We start from the raw sequence: 19,995 nt of genomic DNA on the forward strand, positions 1-19,995 counted from the left end.
TTGCAACTCTCAGATACCTTCTTTCTCCTGTTGACCAATGAACGGGAAAAGAAAAAGCAACCTGGCCGACTCTGTCTTAATTTCCAAGCCTGTCTCTCACTCACATCCAGTATGAGTGATAGGGAGACTAGGAGGGCAGTCACGCACTGGTTGTAACTAATGATGTATATTCTTTGCTTAGTGATTCCCAGCAAGTAATTTTCTTTGGGAGATGGTGGGAAACCTGGTTTATGGGGCTGACACTTGCTGTTCTGCAACTCTACAGATATGTTTTTGTGTAGGTTATGTGCCGTTCATGTTCCCATTGCTCTGGTGAAGGCAGTGCTGCTTAGGTACAGGTTTTTGGGGTCAGTTGTCTTGGTCTTGATGAATATGCTACCTGGCTCCAGCCAAAGTGGAAACACTATAATTTGCACGGAAGCTATTTCTAATTCCTGACCTAGGAGTTAAGCACCACAGTACTGTACTGTAGGTACTACATAAAGTATTCAGAAAAGGATGCATGATCATAAAGATCAGCAGACATGGAGTAGGTTTTAATGTGTTCTGCAGTGGTGGATCAAGAGTTAGTGATTATAGCGTGTTTTGTGAGATTATTTAGTAATATTGGTTCTACCTTATTTTCCCTTCCTCAATAATTCTGGTAAATGGAGTTAGGTACATAATGCCATAATCAGGATTAAATAAAGACACAGGATAAAGCCCTAACACCTGGGAATTTGCCTTTAAATGCTCCAGTATTTCACCAACATATTATTGAAACAATCTGCTAGCTTTAAGATATATTTTTGTAATGTAGAGCCTATGACAGTTCTGTACACAAAAAAATTGTATTTTCCTTTGGAAAAACCATCTTGATTGTGTGTATGACAAGAGAGCTAGATGCATGTAAGTGTGCTAGACGCAACCACAAAAAAACATTTAGATAAAGTGAAATGGTCAACGTAAGTGGGCTTTCAAGCATGTACTATCGGTCATGAAGTGGAATCTAGGAAGTAGAATTGACAAGGGATACTAGGTCTTAAAATGGTTGTGTTGATGGACTGCTGAATGATAATAAAACCGTCGGATGTCACTTTACCAATCAGGCATGTTCAAAAGGCTAGACTATTGCAAGCCAGAGTGCGCATTGTAAACACGAGTCTAAAATAAGTAGCTCAGTCACAATGAGACATTCACCAAAAATGTGCCTTGGACTCTACCTGTAATGTGTCGGGATTCTAAATCTTCTGGGTGAAATAAATGAGAAAACATAGAGGAGGCTCTTTTAAAAGGACACTATAGTGACCCAGACCACTTCAGCTCAATGAAGTGGTCTGGGTGCCAGGTCCCTCTACGGTTAACCCTGCCTGCTGTAAACGTTGCAGTTTCAGAGAAACTGCTATGTTTACATTTGGGGTTAAGCCAGCCTCTAGTGGCTGTCTTCCGGACAGCCACTAGAGGCGCATCTGTGACGCTGGAGGCATATTATAAAAGAAGGCGATCGATTTTTTTTTTTTTTAAACTGCTCCTCTTTTTTCCTCTATCGGTTCCTTTTTCTCACTTGATGTGTGAACCAAATGATGACACTGTGTCTATCAGTATACTGAAAAATATTTATGTATTTATTTATTTTTATTTGAGCTAGTAAGTGCACTAGTAAAAGCTAGAGCTATGGAATTACTTACTTATATTTATTTTTTTCTTTCTCCTACTGCCTCCTGGATGTTTTATATGTGTAAGCCCATCATTTTGATTTCTGCTTAGTTGTTTGTAACAAATTACTGCCAGTTTGTAAGATTATCAGCAGCTTAACATTCTTACCATATGCTGCAAATACCAGGGTAGTACAAACCAACCTTTGCACATTTTCCAAAGCGGGAGTTGTGATACTATATCACACCATTGTCATGATGCGGCAATAGCCATTCAACTGTAATTTAGCTGCTTGGCTTTACAAAGTGTTTTAACATTTTAGTGCATGTATTAAATTTCTAACAGTTAACATTATAATTAGCTATAGAGACAAACAATTATATTAAACTAGATGACCTGTGCAGCAAATGTAGGATGACATAATGCTAGCATGCTTATTAGTGGGTTTTAGTATAACACTGTGAGACTTATTACCGTATATTAAACTCCTCCAAATGCTAAAAATAAGGGTTTAGACCATTAGAACAATTGCCTTTCATTGGTGAAATCAATGTGATTTCTGTCCTTCGTACATTTTTTAGTGAACATATGGAATACACTTGTGCTATAGTTAGACTTCAACGTGATGGGGAGTTGAGTTTTGCACATATTTTCTGAGTGCTGAAGCCTGACATGAGCTACCATGCAATGTTGATCATATTTTGGTCATGTTATTTAAAATATGAAATTGTTTTTACGTTTAATGACATAGAAGTCTTTTGAGTTTTCTTTACCAAAATATCAGCTTTCTCTTCAAGAAGATCTGCAACACTTACTTGTGCTTGGTTTCCACCGCTGTTGGCTCCACCACCGTTGCCTCCTCCTACACTTTGCTTATGTTGTTGAGAACTTGTCATCTCGGCCATTCTCCTTTCCATCTGCTCCAGGCGTTCCAGGATCGACATTCTAAATTGGTTATCTGTGCAAACAGAGTGACGAGTGGAACAATTAATTTCATTGTCAAGAAGTTAGACTTCTGTTTTGTAAAGCCTGCAGCATGGTGTCTTGGTGCTTCAACATTGTAAAGAACATGTCCAACAACGCCAACATTAATCTCAGCATGAACTATAAAGACCAACATTTATCACTTATTTTGGAGAAAGACATTTGCCCTGAAATATGGGCATTATAAAAAATAAAATATATTCAAAAACCGTAAAGACCAGACAGTTCAAAGATGTGTGTATTAAAATAAGTTGCGTACAGCAACAGTGAAACCCTATATGTCCCCATAGGCTCCAGTCCCTATATCATAGTTTAATAGTTACAAGTGTCCCAATAGGTGTTGTTACTTCTATATTCTGACCATATTATGTCCTGCTAGTCTTGATGGAGATTGTTTTGTACCTACAGTGAGGGAAAACGTATTTGATAACCTGCTGATTTTGAACTTTTGCCCACTGACAAAGAAATGATCAGTCTAGAATTTTAATGGTAGGTGTATTTTAACAGTGAGAGACAGAATAACAACAACAACAACAACAAAAAATCCAGAAAAACGTATGTCAAAAAAGTTATACATTGATTTGCATGTCAATGAGTGACAAAACCCTGGGTGGCAATCACAGAGGTCAGACGTTTCTTGTAGTTGGCCACCAGGTGTGCACACATCTCAGGAGGGATTATGTCCCACTCTGATCCTCTCCAAGTCGCTAAGGTTTCGAGGGTGATGTTTGACAACTCGAACCTTCAGCTCCCTCCACAAACTTTCTATGGGATTAAGGGTCTGGAGACTGGCTAGGCCACTCCAGGACCTTAATGTGTTTCTTCTTGAGCCACTCTATGTTGCCTTGGCTGTGTGTTTTCGGTCATTGTCATGCTGGAATACCCATCCACGACCCATTTTCAATGCCCAGGCCGAGGGAAGGAGGTTCTCACCCAAGATGTGATGGTACATGGCCCCGTCCATCATCCCTTTGTTATGGTGCAGTTGTCCTGTCCCCTTAGCAGAAAAATACCCCCAAAGCATAATGTTTTCACCTCCATGTTTGACGGTGGGGATGGTGTTCTTGGGGTCATAGGCAGCTTTCCTCCTCCTCCAAACACGGCGAGTTGAGTTGATGCCAAAGAGTTGACCACAACACTTTCACACAGTACTCCTCTGAATAATTTAGATGTTCATTGGCAAACTTCAGACGGGCCTGGATATGTGCTTTCTTGAGCAGGGGGAAGGTGGACCTTGTGGGCACTGCAGGATTTGAGTCCTTCGCGGCGTAGTGTCACCAATTGTTTTCTTGATGACTATGGTCCCAGCTGCCTTCAGATCATTAAAAATCCTGCTGTGTAGTTCTGGGCTAATTCCTCACTTTTCTCATGATTATAAAAACTCCACGAGGTTCATTCTTGCATGGAGCACCAGACCGAGGGAGACTAAAAGTTATTTTGTGTTTCTTCCATTTGCGAATAATTGCACCAACTGTTGTCACCTTCTCACCAAATTGCTTGGCGATGGTCTTGTAGCCCATTCCAGCCTTGTGTAGCTCTACAATCTTGTCCCTGACATCCTTGGACAGCTCCTTGGTCTTGGCCATGGTGGAGAGTTTGGAATTTGACTGATTAATTGCTTCTGTGAACAGCTGTCTTTTATACAGGTAACTAGCTGAGATTAGCAGCACTCCCTGTAAGAGAGTGCTCCTAATCTCAGCTCCTTACCTGTATAAAAAACACCTGGGAGCCTGAAATCTTGCTGATTGGTAGGGGATCAAATACTTATTTCACTCATTGACAGGCAAATCGATTTTATACATTTTTTGACATGTGTTTTTCTGGATTTTTTTTCTTTTTTATTCTGTCTCTCACTGTTAAAATACACCTACCATTAAAATTAAAGATTGGTAATTTCTTTGTCAGTGGACAAATGTTCAATATCAGCAGGGGATCAAATACTTTTTCCCCTCACTGTATCATGGCCAGATCACTTTATGACTGCACGTCATCTAAATGAACAATTAAAAAGACAGAGGGTGTTGTATGATAATTACTATGTCCTCAGAGTCAGAGTAATAGTATTGCAAGGCACAATGTAAACCGCTTTTTATTTCTTAATCCCTCTTAGACCAAGAACAGTGCATATATCAACTTCACGCATTGGAATGAGCAGACAAACACAATGTAATGTATTACCAGTGGACTGAGAAGTAATTGGAACTCATATATTTACATATCAAGTTTCTTTCATTCTACATTTACAAAGAAAATACCTTTTATGCATTAAGGCAAGTTTTCAGTGAGGACCAGTGAGCAACATTTTTTTTTTGAATCTTCATAGCACTATTTAATTGAAAATCCAGGAGAAAAACTACAAACACTTCTCAGGATGGAATAGAACCCAAAAGCTTTTGCCATCTATATACCAGCACCAGCCTAGTTCCTGCTGCACATTTGGTGGGAATGTTTGTATATTGTGTAATTTTGGAACAATATATATTTTACCTGATGTAGACTACTTGAAAAACGACACTCCCTTCTGCCCAACAGAATATTTACTCCACCGGTCAAACTGCCTATTTCTAGCTACAAGAAGTCTCTTGCCAAACATCTCCTGTATATGACCAACTTTGATCCCAGTCCAGTGGAAGAGCACTTGATCTTACAAGTTCCAACAATTTGTAGCGAAAGTCAAGGAACTCAGGACTTTGGAGGAATTTACTGTTACCATATAGAAGCAACAGCGTTACTGCTCTACTTGGTTCCCAAAGCTAGCATTTCTAAGTGACGAATTTCTGACGGGTGTTGGAACTGGTGATGGGATAATGTCTTCCCTCACCCTTTGAGTTTTCTATAATTTCCCTTTCTTTCTTTCTCTTTCTTTCTTTCTTTCTTTCTTTCTTTCTTTCTTTCTTTCTTTCTTTCTTTCTTTCTTTCATTCTTTCTTTCTTTCCCTCTTTTTCCCCTCTCTGTCCCTTGCCCCTACACACAGAGACTCATTTTCCTTTTATCTCTACTTCTTTTACTTTTGGTAGTAATTTTTCTGGTATCTGCACATCAAGAACTTAGCTTAATCACTAGCTATTTATTCAATATTTTGATAATGCTGCCCTTTAATTTTTGTTATTGGTTGGCAAACGGTTTGTATTGTATTACATTCTGCAGTACAATGACATCTTGTTTATCGTTCTACTTTTTCTATCCACGTGCGGGATAACTCTGTTGATCACATACGGCTTTTGAAAACCTTGATAAACAATGATTGACTAAAAAAAGAAGCGGCTTTTTAATCAATAGGGGCTATTCACAAAATTCAGACATTGGAAAAATAAATCTGTAGTGTTACGACTTGAAGATTTTGTTTTTTACAACAATAGGGCTGTTTTGGTCTAAATATTGTACGATAAAAATGGAAAAAGATGAGATTTCAGTTGAGAATACATTGTATTACGTAATGTGGTTAGACACGATCTTTGCTAAACAACAAGTTCTCATCTGTATTTACAGATTTTAAGTGCAGGATAAGATGTTACAGTTGGCATAAAGTGTCTTTTATAGTCTGACGGTGTGTTCCTTACCCTAATGGTTGTTTCTTTTGCAGCAGCAGCTTAATTAATAATTGTGTTGTTTCCAGGTTACTGAATACACTACTTCACTGCATACATTTCAAGCCACTCTGCAATAATTGTGCCTGCTGGTATGTCACTGCTGGTATATTTGTCTAAAACACACATATAAAATTATAAGAAATATTGTGTAGCAAGGGTGTGAAATTGTATAGCTAAGCCTAGTTTGAAACATAAAGTAAATATGAAACATGAAGTACCTAGTACGTAGAGCTTACAATTATTAACTGGACATCTCTCCATATAACAAATATATATAACTGCAGTATCTATTTTTTTTTTTGACAAGATTGAGAAACTATTCCCTGTGGTGTGTGGACCATGGGGGTGGCTACATTGGGGGTGGCTTTAAGGGCTAAAGCCCTGATGTGGGTTTCTTAATCCCTGTAGCAGGCAACTAATACTTGCAGTCCCCCAAGGTTCAGTCTTTGGTCCCCTACTGTTCTTGATCTATACTGCCCCCCTTCTCATTTTCTATGCAGATGACACGAAAATCTATCTGTCCTCCCCTGATCTCTCCTTGCCCCTCTTGACTAGTGTCTCTGACTGCCTATGTGCTATTTCTAACTGGATAACTGCCCACTTCCTTAATCAACTTGTCCAAAACAGAACGTCTGGTCTTTCCAAGTGTTGCTACTCCCATTTCCGTTTCCCACCACATTAATGGTGCTACCATCAGCTCCACCATGCAGGCTCGCTGCCTAGGTGTTCTCTTTGACTCCGACCTCCTTCACCCCTCAAGTCCAGTCGATTGCAAAATCCTGTCGCTTCCATATCAAAAACACTGCATGCATCCTACTTAATGCCAGATGCGGCTAAGGTGCTGGTCCATGCCACTGGTTGGTGGTCTTACGTGCTCCCAACTTGCCCCATTGCAGTCTATAATGAATGTGGTGTGACGAGGCTCATCTTCCTGTCCGCAAGCACCTCCCATGCCTCACCCCTCTGTCAGTCCATGCAATTGTTTTGGGGAAGGATTCAGGAGTACAGGGGTTCAAAGTGGCAGTGGGAATTGGATTTAGTCTACGCCTCCCATAATTCTCTACAGCAGAAACAGTACAAGAGAAACTTATGATATTATTAGTTCAACAATAGCTAAGGGGTGGGATTAACCCCAAGGATGGAGGCAATTGCCCAAGTTTTGAACCAAAACAACCTAGAATTTGCGTTATATGTCTGTTCAACCATAATTGACCTCTTTCATATTAAGTGAACCCACACTTATTATATATAATTTTGTTCAGGAGATTTAGGTCTTCCATTTTACATTAAATGTTTATATATGAAAAGTAATTAAATAGGATTAAAATATAAAAAAGTGTGAGAAATTAAGAAATTTTGTTATTTTCCAAGTTGTTAAGCACTGATTTGTTTTTAACAGTTTGGGACACTAATCGTGATCTCTCTGCCTCTCTCAAAGTGAGTGAAGAGAGAGGCAGAATACAATGTCACAGCCCATGATACAAATCATTAACTGTGACACTGCATCAATGATTGCGGTGACATACTGCCAGCGCGATTATATGACTTTGATTGCAACCGATTGGCTCCTGGGACCACCTCGGTTGCCAGGTGGTCCCCTCCCCAACTGGCTCTAGTGAGGTGAGTATGCCAGCAGGGGTCTGCAGGGGCACAGACGTCAGGACATGTCATTCCTAATGTCGTTCAGGACAAAATGACACATCTTTACAGTGGGAAAAGGTTAAAGCAACTCTTGGTTTTACATACATTTGTAGTGATATTTAATATAATTACCACCTATATCAATCTTTGACCATGTAAGTGTCCATCAGTGAAAGTGATCAATAAAAAAAGGCTGCAGAGAGCATGTAATATCAGCAACCAATCAGAACATGTGCTTCACATAGTTTAGCTGATTGGCCTTAGCATTAGATAAAAAGGTTTACTTATGCTTCCGATCATGCTCAATGCCCCCCAGGATACTCAAGGAAATCTCAAGTCAGCAATGTTTTGTAGAATACTTCTAAAATAATAACAATTAAGTACTACCGAACAAGTGATATTTTCCAACTTTGGTAGGATAGCTTTGCTTGTGAGGATTGCATCTGAGATAATTATTCTACAAAATGAGTGAGTAATGTGTAACAACACATGGTTTCACCAAATAGTTTTAGAAGTGAGTACTAGAGTGTGAATACACACATACAATGTGATGAGTTGGGCGTTTTTTTTATTCATACAATGCATTGGTGTTTTCATCATGGATGCTCAATATTTATGCAATAATACTAATTTGGAGGATTATGTACACTAACTGTGTAGCTTGGGTGCCTCACTATTAGTACCATGGCCATGGCATATAATTAACTGATGATTGAGTGAACCATACAGGTCTAAAGGGGGGAGGTGGGGCGAGCAAACAAACACAATCCATTAAAGCGACACTATAGGCACCTACACCACTTCAGCTCATTGTCCAAGGTCCCTTAACCCTGCAATGGTAATTATTAACTCTACCTCTAGTGGCGGTGTACCAGACATCCACTAGAGGGACTTCTGGGTGGTTAGGCGACTTTTGGGACTTCCATCGTTACCCGAAACCCCATAGGAAAGCACTATACAATGCTTTCCTATGGGGGAAGTTCTAATAAGAGCGCGGTGCTCCTGTGCATGCGTATTAGTTCCCCTATGCTGGCTGATGTCGGCAGGAGCGGAGGTAGAGCTTGAAGAAGCGCTGTGGGACAACTCACACTGCTATTAGGAGATCCTGGGGCTCCCTCAGTTTTGTAACCCCTCACATATCCATCAAAGCAGATTTGGAACTTAGTGTGGGTCTCTCCTAGGTACTTCCACCCCCTTTATTCTTTTAACGCAGCTGTAATAATAAAATTCCTGTTTGCCACCACTGTTTCAAATGATTGAGAATTTGCTATAAAGCAATGTATCCTTTTTTATCCGAGGACATATTTGCACTCCTGTTCCCATCCAACATTAAACAGTGAATTGAATCTGTACCTCCCATGCTCCCAAAGCATTGATAAGCAGCCATTTATCTACTGGATCTCTTTTTAACACTCTAAACGGAAGTGACAGAAACAGATACGGTATATTTTGCCTTTACTTGTAACATACTGTTTTGTAATGAATGCTTACAGGTTTATTTACTTAAGTGAGAATTAAAAGAGAATTTCACAATTAAGGCCAAAGTAGCTGCGCTGAGAACATAGTTGAATGTATCTAGTTTGGCTAGTTTGACCTTAAATTTAAAATACACTTTTAATTCTCACTTTAGTGAATAATCATGTGAAAAAAGAGCCAACCAAAGAGTAATAGTCCTGACATTTTTAGATATTCACTGCACAATGCATGGATTTTGCTGTAAACTGTTCTATTCCACTAAAAAGTAAAAGGTATACTTTTTGCTGTGTGAGTAATTCAAGAAAAACAGCTTTAATACATTTTCTGCACAAAAGTGATCAGATGTTACGTTTATGTGGTACATATAAAAAAAAAACAAAAAAAAAACACATTGCAGCATTGGTCTGTCAACTACGTTTATCTACAACTGATTAATTTTGTGGTGCTATATAAATATATTTATTATACCGTTAATAAAAAAAACACTCAGCGCATTACGTTTAAATAAAATAGCATACTGTACCTAGTTTTTTTTTTTTTTACAAGACCATCGTGGAAAAGTAAAGCTGTTTTGATGGATTGTTACTATAGAGATGAATGAAAATATCTCACTTCATTTTTGAAAATGTAACCCATTGAGTGTATCTTATGTCTCCCCACCCCACAGTTTTAACTCTTGAGCTTCCAGCATACGTACAACAATAACCTTGCTAAATATATATAAATATCCGAAAAAAATATTTCAGTATACACCAACATATAAATATATAAACATAAATGCAAACAGAGAAATTGAAAAGCTTTTCCTTAAGGAATACATTAATGATACAATGAGAGGTGCTAATTGTGCCTCATCTACATAAACATGAGGATAGACACAGACTGCTGAATAGAATTCCCCATAAGGCAGCAGATGTGTAGAGAGCCATGTAGTCCTGTCTCTGTGCCTTTGTTGTGTTAGTGCTGCAGTGTACTGCAGTGCAGTTAGTGTGATCTCCTCCTCCTTGTGAATTATTAGGCTAGGCACGTCCGCTGCAGAGACTGACATCTGACTGACATCACCAGGCCGGCCCCCTTCTCACAACAAGCCTGGATCAAGCACAACGATATCTGTCCAGCACTACACGCCTTGCTGGCAGGCCACACACTTTAACAAAGAACATATTCGCAGGAGCACATTCTAAAATAAATCTGTCATCTCAACATAAGAGGGCTCCATTTGGAAGAGGAGAACACTATTTGACCCACGCACTGAGCTAGCCAAATTGCTGTAGATCAAAAAGATATTTCTTGCTTAAAATGTTTCTTTCAAACAAGTAGGCTGACACACACACACACGCACACACACACGCACACACCCCCACACGCACACACACAACAATGTAAAAATTTTTTAACTAAACTCTAAATTGTGGCGAATAAAAAACTGTGGGCATTAAAAATCTGAGCATTTGAAATTTGTTCCCAGCTATAGTCACAGCTTGGCTATTACAGACTAAATTTTGCCATTTAGATTTCAGTTTGCTACAATTCGGAACTTAAAGGATAAACCACACAAGGTTTTGTGAAAGGTGCATTATGGGTACCAAAAACTCTTGGTACTCATGGACTGTGGGGGATTACTCAGATTTGTACTACATTATGGCTACTGCACTGTGGTGCCTTCAAATGATCATTTAATTAGAACATAACAGACGTTCCATATCTCTGTGACATGGACCCAAGGGATACATATCCATGTCTTATTACTAGGTACACAGCTCTGTACCAAGGATAAAGAAAATTTTAATATTTGAAAACTTTCTAGGACATTGTAAAAAGTACAGGATCTGTATATCCAGTGCCAATGGATTGCAATAACACAACTAAATTGCGTTGCTTGTATGGCCATATTGTTTGTGAAAGACGTTTGAATTCAGGGCTTGAAAAAGCTGCCCAGCAGTTTGTGGAATGTATAAACACTGTCAGTGTGAAATCAGTTACTTACCCCTAGCTGGGATCATGGGCATCCACAGAATATTTTCAAGGGAGGAGAGGCAAACTAAAATCTACGAAGGCTCTTATGATTTTGCACCCATCTTTTCGTACTTCCCCCAATAATATACTTAGTTGAATATTTCACATTTCACCAAATGGGCAACTGCCCCCTTCCCCTCCTGCCCTATACTGAGGATGCTATAATTATTAGATTTCCAAACCGGTAGGGCATGAATTCTATATATGCCGGGCAGCACTTTACAACCATTACTGATACAACACAGAATTCATTATTGTTTAGCAAAACATTTTTTATTTGGCAATTGTAATGGGATCTGCATACACAGGGTATTAAAACATGATGAAAGAGTGTAGATATAAAAAAAAACAATTTGGCTATCACAACATGAAGATAAAATACTGACCTTTTAAAGGTACACCCATGCCATTTTATGTATGATAGGTACACTGTAAAAGTCTATGTATTCACCAATAACCCTTTAGCAATGATGTCTGCTCACAAAAGAAGACCTCTTTAAGGCATTGCCTGTATATTAGCATAACAATGTGCTACATTATAACAAATCCCAAAGGACATCTTTTGAAAAGCAGAAGAAAAACACTCAACACATTAAAAATACAAAACACTGACATATAAAGGCATGCAATTTCAAACAGTTATTCTGTAAACAGAATAAATCTTACTGCACTACGCTCTCCTTATCAAACTAAAATACTTTGCTTTCTTAGGCAATATTTGAATTTACAAAATATGAAGCAGCCTGTTAGCAGACAGTCCACAGCATTAAATATAAACATTCATAAATTTACACATACATAGATATAATGTTTTTTTTTAAATTGCCGATTTGTTTCAGTATAGTATAGCTAAAAACCGCTTGCAAAAGCAGCAGATCTTTTGTCTGCAGCCTTTTGCAAGCCCTCCCCTTCTTACCCCACCCAGTCTTTCCGTGACTGTCCAATCAGACACTTCCCAATGAGGTTCAATGAGAAGTCTTTGCAAGGCAGGTGCTCTGGGTAATTGCTGCCTCTTGAGTTCAGTGCAAATCAGCTAACCTAACCAGGAAGTAACAGGACCGGTTGTCTGACTGACAGGAGGGGTGGAAGTGGAGGGGGGTTGGTGTCACAAGGTTAATTTAGAAAAGTGTCAATCTGCACTTTTGGTAAAACTGAAAAAAATGACACACTCTTCACACACAGTATCCCAGCAAGCTGCAGTGCTTTAGGGGTCTGGACTGTTCCTTACGTTAATAAATCCTCTTGTCTTTATTATGCTACTGAATGTTTTGAATGTAGATAATGTACACATTACTGCCAATAACCAAGACAGGCTGAGGGTGAAGTGATTGGAAGTTCAGTTACAGGAGCAGCAGTGCAGACGCTTGTCCAGCTAAGATGAAATAACCTCCCCATAGTATGGACCCCTCAGTGCCTGCTGGCAACTGGCTTGGCTGACGTCAGTACACACAGCTCTGTTATTAAACATTTCTTCCAGTTTATGAAAGAGATTGCTGATGCCAAGACTGTAAATAGGTTCTTTGAGCTGTCATTCTCAGTATGAGCTGGGGGATTGATTTATAAAAAAAAAAATATATATACATTACATGTGTTGATCCTTACATTTTACAACAGTTTAAACATGATTCAATAGGCTCTCCAAACAGCTGTTAAGTTCCAGAGAAGTCATTACGGTGATGTTCTTGATCAATAGGGAAATAACTCTGACGAGCAGCTAAATTGAGTAAACTAAGTCTCTCCGGTAAGGTATACAGTGCACAAGGGAAGGATATCCAGTTTCGGAATCATAGGTATCGTTGTACTGATCAAAGGATTTTCACAATAATGTGGCAGGGAGGCTGGTTAACAACATGATAGATGAACTTTGGCATCAATACATGATTCACATCGGGTTTCTGCGTAAATAGCAATGTTTGTTTAAACCATGGGTAGGCAGCTTTCTCCTCCCCGTCTTGAGGATCTACAATTCCCGTGATACTTTGTCATTGTTTGGAGTTGTGGTTCCAGTTGTAGCTCAACCTGTCTCCTACTACCTTCATGAAAACAACCTCCTGCACTCTCCGATAGAATTACTAGAATAAAAAGGCAATTGTCTCAATGGCTCAGGTTGGTATGGCATAACTGTTATCAAGCATGGGAACTAGGCAGGAAAATGGAGCGAGGACAAGTTCTAACTACCAAAGACGGAGGTTCGGTGGTGGTCATGTACTGAAAAAAATATCCGTGAAGAGTAAATGGGGGTTTTATTTCACCACTAATGTGCTGATAATTCAGTTCAGTTCCAACTACAAAATTGCACAGCTTATTGGAAAAAGATGGAATGTCTTTTAGAGGTGACAACTACGAGGTCTCCAATCAGAATATCCGTGTTCACTACAGCTGACTGCTACACCCAAGCAAAAATTTTCAAAACTTACTCCTTCTTAACCTGACAGCTGTTAATTTTCACTAAAAATTAACCAAAAAAAAATCTATATCTTATTTTGTATTGAACATTTATTTATTTTCTGACAAATGTCCATTCCCACACTATGCAATGGAAACAAATAATCTAGCAGAGAAAACACAGTAAAAAGTGCACATATAAATGACAGGCACTATGAGAGATTCTGGCAAGAGTTGTATTCAACATTCCATGTAGGAGAGAGAAAAATCCACAAAGTATTAATTACCAAACTTGTGTATTTGGCTAAAGCTTTTACATTTGGCATTTCTTTCATCTGTCGAGAACAGCTGGCTTCACCCACGCAGTCAGGCCATGATGCATTTTTTGTCCAGGGTCTAAAGGCTTTGGACTTCAGAAATATGCATCACCTTAATTCTGAAATAATCCTCTGAAAAAACTAATTGGTCTTGCACAATTTGGAAACCGATTATCTTTAAATAACATGGAATAAGAAAGCAGTGGCAATGACTAAATTTCAAATCTGCATAATTTGTTTAAAATGTAAACCTATATCTAATTTGATAAAGAAGACATTGGCATTTACTTGAATGTATTCCATTATAACTAAAACTCGAGCAATTCCCATTAAATCACAAGAAGCATTATATGTTGTTGGTAATTAACTGATTAATATTATAAAGTAAAAAATATACTTACTTACAGGTTTTCTTCCAAGACGGGTTTGTGTATTCTATGTGCACTTAAGCATGACAATTCAAAATAGATGGCAATGGACCTTAAAATGTGATTAATAGATAAAGTCGATCTATAGCTTTCTCATTTTTAAAACTGACCCGTTTTTGAAACTATTTGTTAAAATCACATAAGCAGTTTTCTTCTCTGTGACTTGCACTTTGAATATGCCACTTCCTTGTGGAAGAAGTGTATAGTATTGCATATGTTATACTAATGAAATATTCTTATATACATTGAACCCTCCACCCCAAAATGATGCTTATGCTGCTGTACCATGCCTGATGTTCTTCTGAACCAATATTGATTAAAAAACACTTTCTATTTAATGTTACACATCAGTGATCTGCTCTACAAAGTTACAGTGTTATAATTGCTGCTACAATTTAGTGTCATTAAAATGGCACTGACACTTTTTTTTTTTAATTAGCCGAAGTGAAGAAGGGTTGTGGACAACATTAATCACTTAAGGCACGTTTAAATTGAGTTTCAAATTACTAATTTGTTTTTGTTGGGCTCCTTTTCAAAATTCTCCACACATATATATTTAAAGGATACAGATTCCTGTCACTCAGATGCCTAACCTACGGGCACTGGAGGGTGGTTCGCACAAATTCCCTGATGTGGCATTACTTTCTTCCGCTGAGCCGCGCAGACCCCCTCCTGCCGCGCGGTCCATCCGATCCACGCGACTGCGCAGCACACTGAGGGAGATTCACCTCCCTTGATCCTAGCTGACCTCCTCCTGCCGCGCGGTGTGACTTAACTATGCGGCTGTGCGGCAGGACGTCTATATATAGATGTGATCATGTCATCACTACAATCCTAATCTGTTTTGAAATGCAGTGATGACGTGGGCCTATCAGAACATATGTAAGCCTATTTAAGGCTTGTTTTAGCCCCCGTTCATTGCCCTATTATGGATTCTGTTAGTACCTCCTTTAGTGCTCCAAGTGATTCCTTTGTGATTTCTTGTGTTTGACCCCGGCATCGTATTTGACTCGTGATTTCTGGTATACTAACCTCGACTTCATATTTGACTCGTGATTTCTGGTATCCTGATCTCGGCTTCATATTTGACCCGTGATTTCTGGTATCCTGACCCTGGCTTTGTATCGACTTGAGTATTCCTGTTATTCCTGTCCTTGATTTATTCTTGACCCTGTTTCTTGCTGTATAGTTACGTTAAGTCCGGCCCTTCTAAGGCTCGGTAACACGTCTTTCGGATCCACCTTTGGTGGTTTCCTCTTTCCTGCGTGTTGGGTTACGACTCCTGTGAAACATGATAAGATAAGTTCCTTGTACTAGGTCACTGTCACTGTTAAACTCTGGGGATTATTTACTAAACTATAATAAGGATGAGATGATAACTGCTGAGCAAGAGAATCAGGCTTGAAGATCTCTACAACTCAGATTCTAGAAGTTTTAGAATACAATTTGTTCTATAAGTGAGTAGACCTCAGAATGCACTGAGTAGGCAGATACAGGGGCAAAACAAATGGTTTAGGCCAGTGGTTTTATAAGCTATTATAGTATATTAAGTATTTTTAAACCATGGGACAATGGAATGACTGAACAATTCCGAGAGTACAGTCTCAGAGTGAGGGGAAGTCATCCATCTCTGCTGCAGTCATTGAAGGAAGAAGGTTTAGAGTCACCTCTTATCCATTCTGAGGTCCTTGTGATGTAGTGTGGACAACAAAAATGCTGATATGGAGAACCTCAAATGTTTGTATGAGGTCTACAACATCAACAAGGAAAAATGTCACTAGCCAATTAAACTTAGGTCCGCAGTAGAGTGTTAAGGAGTATAGTTTCCTGATAGACTTCACTGTAGGTGATTCATAAAACAGGTCACAAACTCATCAGGAAGTGACTGGAAAAAGGGGAAAGCTAAATTCTCACAGGTGAACCCATCAGATGTGAACAAAGTAGTACAGAACACAACATGTAGCAGGTAATGTTCTGCAGCAGATAATGTAGCATTGGTAGCATGATTTTACATATAAAGATTCCATGGAGAGGGTTCCATTGACAGAATTGCTATAAGAAAAAAAACTGCTAAGCAAGTTATAGGACAATAGCGCTAAACCTGGTAACCCCCCCCCCCCCCAACGCACTTGACATTTTTTAATTTCTTCAGTTTTATCCAATAATTGTTTTCCATCCCTGGTTTCTCAGTGATGTAGCCAGCCTACATCACTCAGTTAGGTCAGGATGATAGAAACTGCAGTACAACAATGTATGCCGATCTGTAAACTGGTCACCCCAGAGAAATAAAAATGACAGGTGATAGATTAAAGGGCAATTCTCATCTCCCCCTGCTGGGGTGAATATTTATAAAGGTTAAAGATTGATGACATCTAAACATCTCAAGGTCGGGAAATTCTCCCATTCCTTAGAATTATTAAAAATTTCACAGCAGTAGAAATAATTAAAGCATCAAAAATCAAAAGTTAATTGAAGGTTATACCCTGCCTATGTTGGAAATGTCTTCTATGAATTATTAAAGTGTTTTATTTCCATGTTCCTTTTGAAGCAAACACCAACCTTGGCAACCAAAAAATGACCCACGTTTGGCAATATGTGACATGTCACTATTTCTTGGCTTAAAGTTAAGCTTTCCGCGGTTTGAGTGACAGGAAGGGCCCAGTAGGAGCATTAAATCTTTCCTGTGTTTGGTCTGTTCACAGCATGGAAATCGCGGTGCTTATCTGCAACACTTTATCACACCCTGTGGGGAAGGAAGAAAAGAGAGCCTAGTGTGCGAACCTTTAATTAGCTAAGGCTTTAAGGACACCTTCTGCCCCACAATTACCTTAAAGATTCCAACGAAAAATTCAACTTGTAAACACAAATTCTAGCTACCCTGACTTCAAAATGGCAATCTGTCAATGACGACGATCATTATAAGTTGTTATTAAGAGAATCCTTTAGAAAACTTCTATAATGAAGGCAAATTCCTCTAGGGAAATGTGAGATTGGCTAGAGCTATGTGCGCAGCCCAATTATGGTCATGTAAGTTTAAATAAAGGTGCAGAAAATCAAAGCCCTAATTATACACTGCAGATCTGAACAGAGAAAAAACACGGAGTGGATTTAAGATTTAACTAGCTCACACTAACATAAACCCCTACTCACAAGTCAAAAAGATAATCTTACCAAATTATTTGGAAAATGTTATTTTATACTGAGTTTAAGGGGATAATGTCTGTTGTTTATCAGGGTTAGAGTGTACGCTATTGAACACCGTTATGCTGTAGAATTTTGCTTGTGACACCATTATTCTGTATTATAATGCTCAGTATGTTTACATTTTTAAAATTAATCATCAAATTAATCCCAGTCATTGTAATTCTTAAAGAGACACTATAGGCAGCCAGACCACTTCATCTCATTGAAGTGGTCTGGGTGCTGGGTCCCTGTCCCATTAGCCCTGCCGTATATAACATTGCAGTATCAGAGAAACTACAATGTTTACATTGCAGGGTCAAGACTGGTTCTAGTGGGAAAAAGTGTATATAGTGGAGCGCTGATTCAATAGAAATGGTTCTAGTGGCTGTCTACTAGAGAGTCACTAGAGGCGCTTCCTGAAGTTTCACGTTGTTTAACTCCGTGAAGCGATGCTGGACATCTTCACGCTTTGCATGAGGGCATCCAGCATCTCGAAAAACCCTATAGGAAAGCATTGATTCAAAGCTTTGCTATAGGAAAGGCTGTGTGTATCATCAGTGGGCATTAACAAATCCCCAAAAATCTGTATCTTTCTTTACAGTGTTCAAACTAAAGCTGTTTTTTTCGTGAAATTACCGCATTACAGACAAAAGTGTTTAACACCGTCCCTTCCTACCCTGAATTAGGAATTGAATAGTGACAAATACATTTTTCTTTACATGGAAGAAAGGTAGGGAGCCAAATCTATATAATCCTATAAAATATAAACTTGATATCTGATGGCATTATCTGTTCAAATACCAAAAAAGCCAATTAGGTTAGTTCACTGTAAAAAAAACCATAATAGTGCAAGATTTAATTGCATATTAGTTGAAAGGAGTACATACGAAAATTATTTTCCTTGCAACAAATGCACCTGTTACTCGTGAGTCTCAGATTTTACTGCTTTTAATAAGAAGGTAGGTAATATAATCTGTTTCAAAGTGTCAGACTTTGCGGCAATTGCATACTGCTAACATTATGAATGCACCGCGGAACGGGTGCTAAAAGAGTTAATGAGAGTTCTTAAACAACTGCACTCATTTCAAGCATATCGAATTACGTGCTAAAAAGAACCAATTGATATAACATATATATGATTTGTCTCCAGCACTTAAGACTGAAACAAATGCCACTTTAATCAGTCCCTATACAATTTCATATTACAGTCTAAACAACAGTGTCTAGACCGGGCCTACTCAGGTTCCACTGATTGAGCAAGGGGACACTTACTCTGAGAATAGACACATTAGAGTGGGATTATTAGGCTCATTTAGACATTTCAGCTATGAACTTTCAGAATATACATTTAGCAGGTGTGGATACTAGACACCAGGTCTATAAACACCATCAGCTCATTTGTAATTTATATATGTTTAGTGAACTTTATTTAGGGGACAGAGAAAGAAAGGATAGAAAGAAAGATTTAGACCATTTTAGATATTCAGTATAATTATCACTCAGTATAATTTATAGTCTAATACTGGTCATCAGGCCCGGACTGGCCATCAGGCAAACTGGGCAAATATCCGGTGGGTCGCGATGGCCAGGGGCCAGCAATTTTAGGGCTAGTGCTTCCTCGCCTCTGGCCCATAGAGGAAGCTCTACTCTCATAGCCTGCACACTGCATGCTCCTGTGCAGGCTGTACCGCCTGATGCACTGTGTGGACCCAGTGCACATGGTCTACACCACCAGATATCTCAACCATTGGACCACCAGGGAATATGATTTCTCCCCGGCTCCTCTTCCTCCTACAAGGCTCAAGGTAAGGAAGGGCGGTGGGGGAGTAAACCCAGCAGCCCCTGCCTCCCCCCTCACCTAGCAGCCCCCTCTCACCCAGTAGCCCCCTCTCACCCAGTAGCCACGACCCCTCTCACCCAGCAGCCCCATCCCCCCACTCTGCAGCCCCCACTTACCCAGCAGCATCTGCTGCCTCACCCAGCAGCCCCTGCTCACCCAGCAGCCCCTGCCCATCCTCAATCAGTAGTCCCTTCTCACCCAGCAGCCCCGGTCCCTCTCGCCCAGCCCCCAATGCCTCCTTCACCCAGCAGCCCCTGCCCCCCACCCTGCACCCACCTCTACCCAGCAGCCCCTGCCCATCCTCACCCAGCAGCACCTACCCATCCTCACTCAGTAGCCCCTTCTCACCCTTTGCCCCCTTTCTCCCAGCAGACCCTGTCACACTCACCAAGCAGCCCCTGCCCCCTCTTACCCAGCAGCCCCTGCCTCCCTCTCACACAGCAGCCCCTACCCCCTAACCCAGTAGCCCCAGCCCCCTCATACCCAGCAGCCCCTATCTC

At 39.7% G+C, this 19,995-nt stretch overlaps 1 protein-coding gene across 1 annotated transcript in view; it reads right to left on the reverse strand.

The window, feature by feature from the left end:
• Window positions 1–19,995, reverse strand: part of CAMTA1 (calmodulin binding transcription activator 1) — a 1,539,661-nt gene that overhangs the window by 66,199 nt on the left and 1,453,467 nt on the right. The window contains exon 11 of the mRNA XM_063436496.1: window positions 2,451–2,593. Within this exon, the coding sequence (XP_063292566.1) occupies window positions 2,451–2,593 (143 nt within the window). The remainder of the gene's footprint in view (window positions 1–2,450; window positions 2,594–19,995) is intronic.

This window comes from Pelobates fuscus, chromosome 11 (genome assembly GCF_036172605.1).
Source record: "Pelobates fuscus isolate aPelFus1 chromosome 11, aPelFus1.pri, whole genome shotgun sequence".
Taxonomy (NCBI): Eukaryota; Metazoa; Chordata; class Amphibia; order Anura; family Pelobatidae; genus Pelobates; species Pelobates fuscus.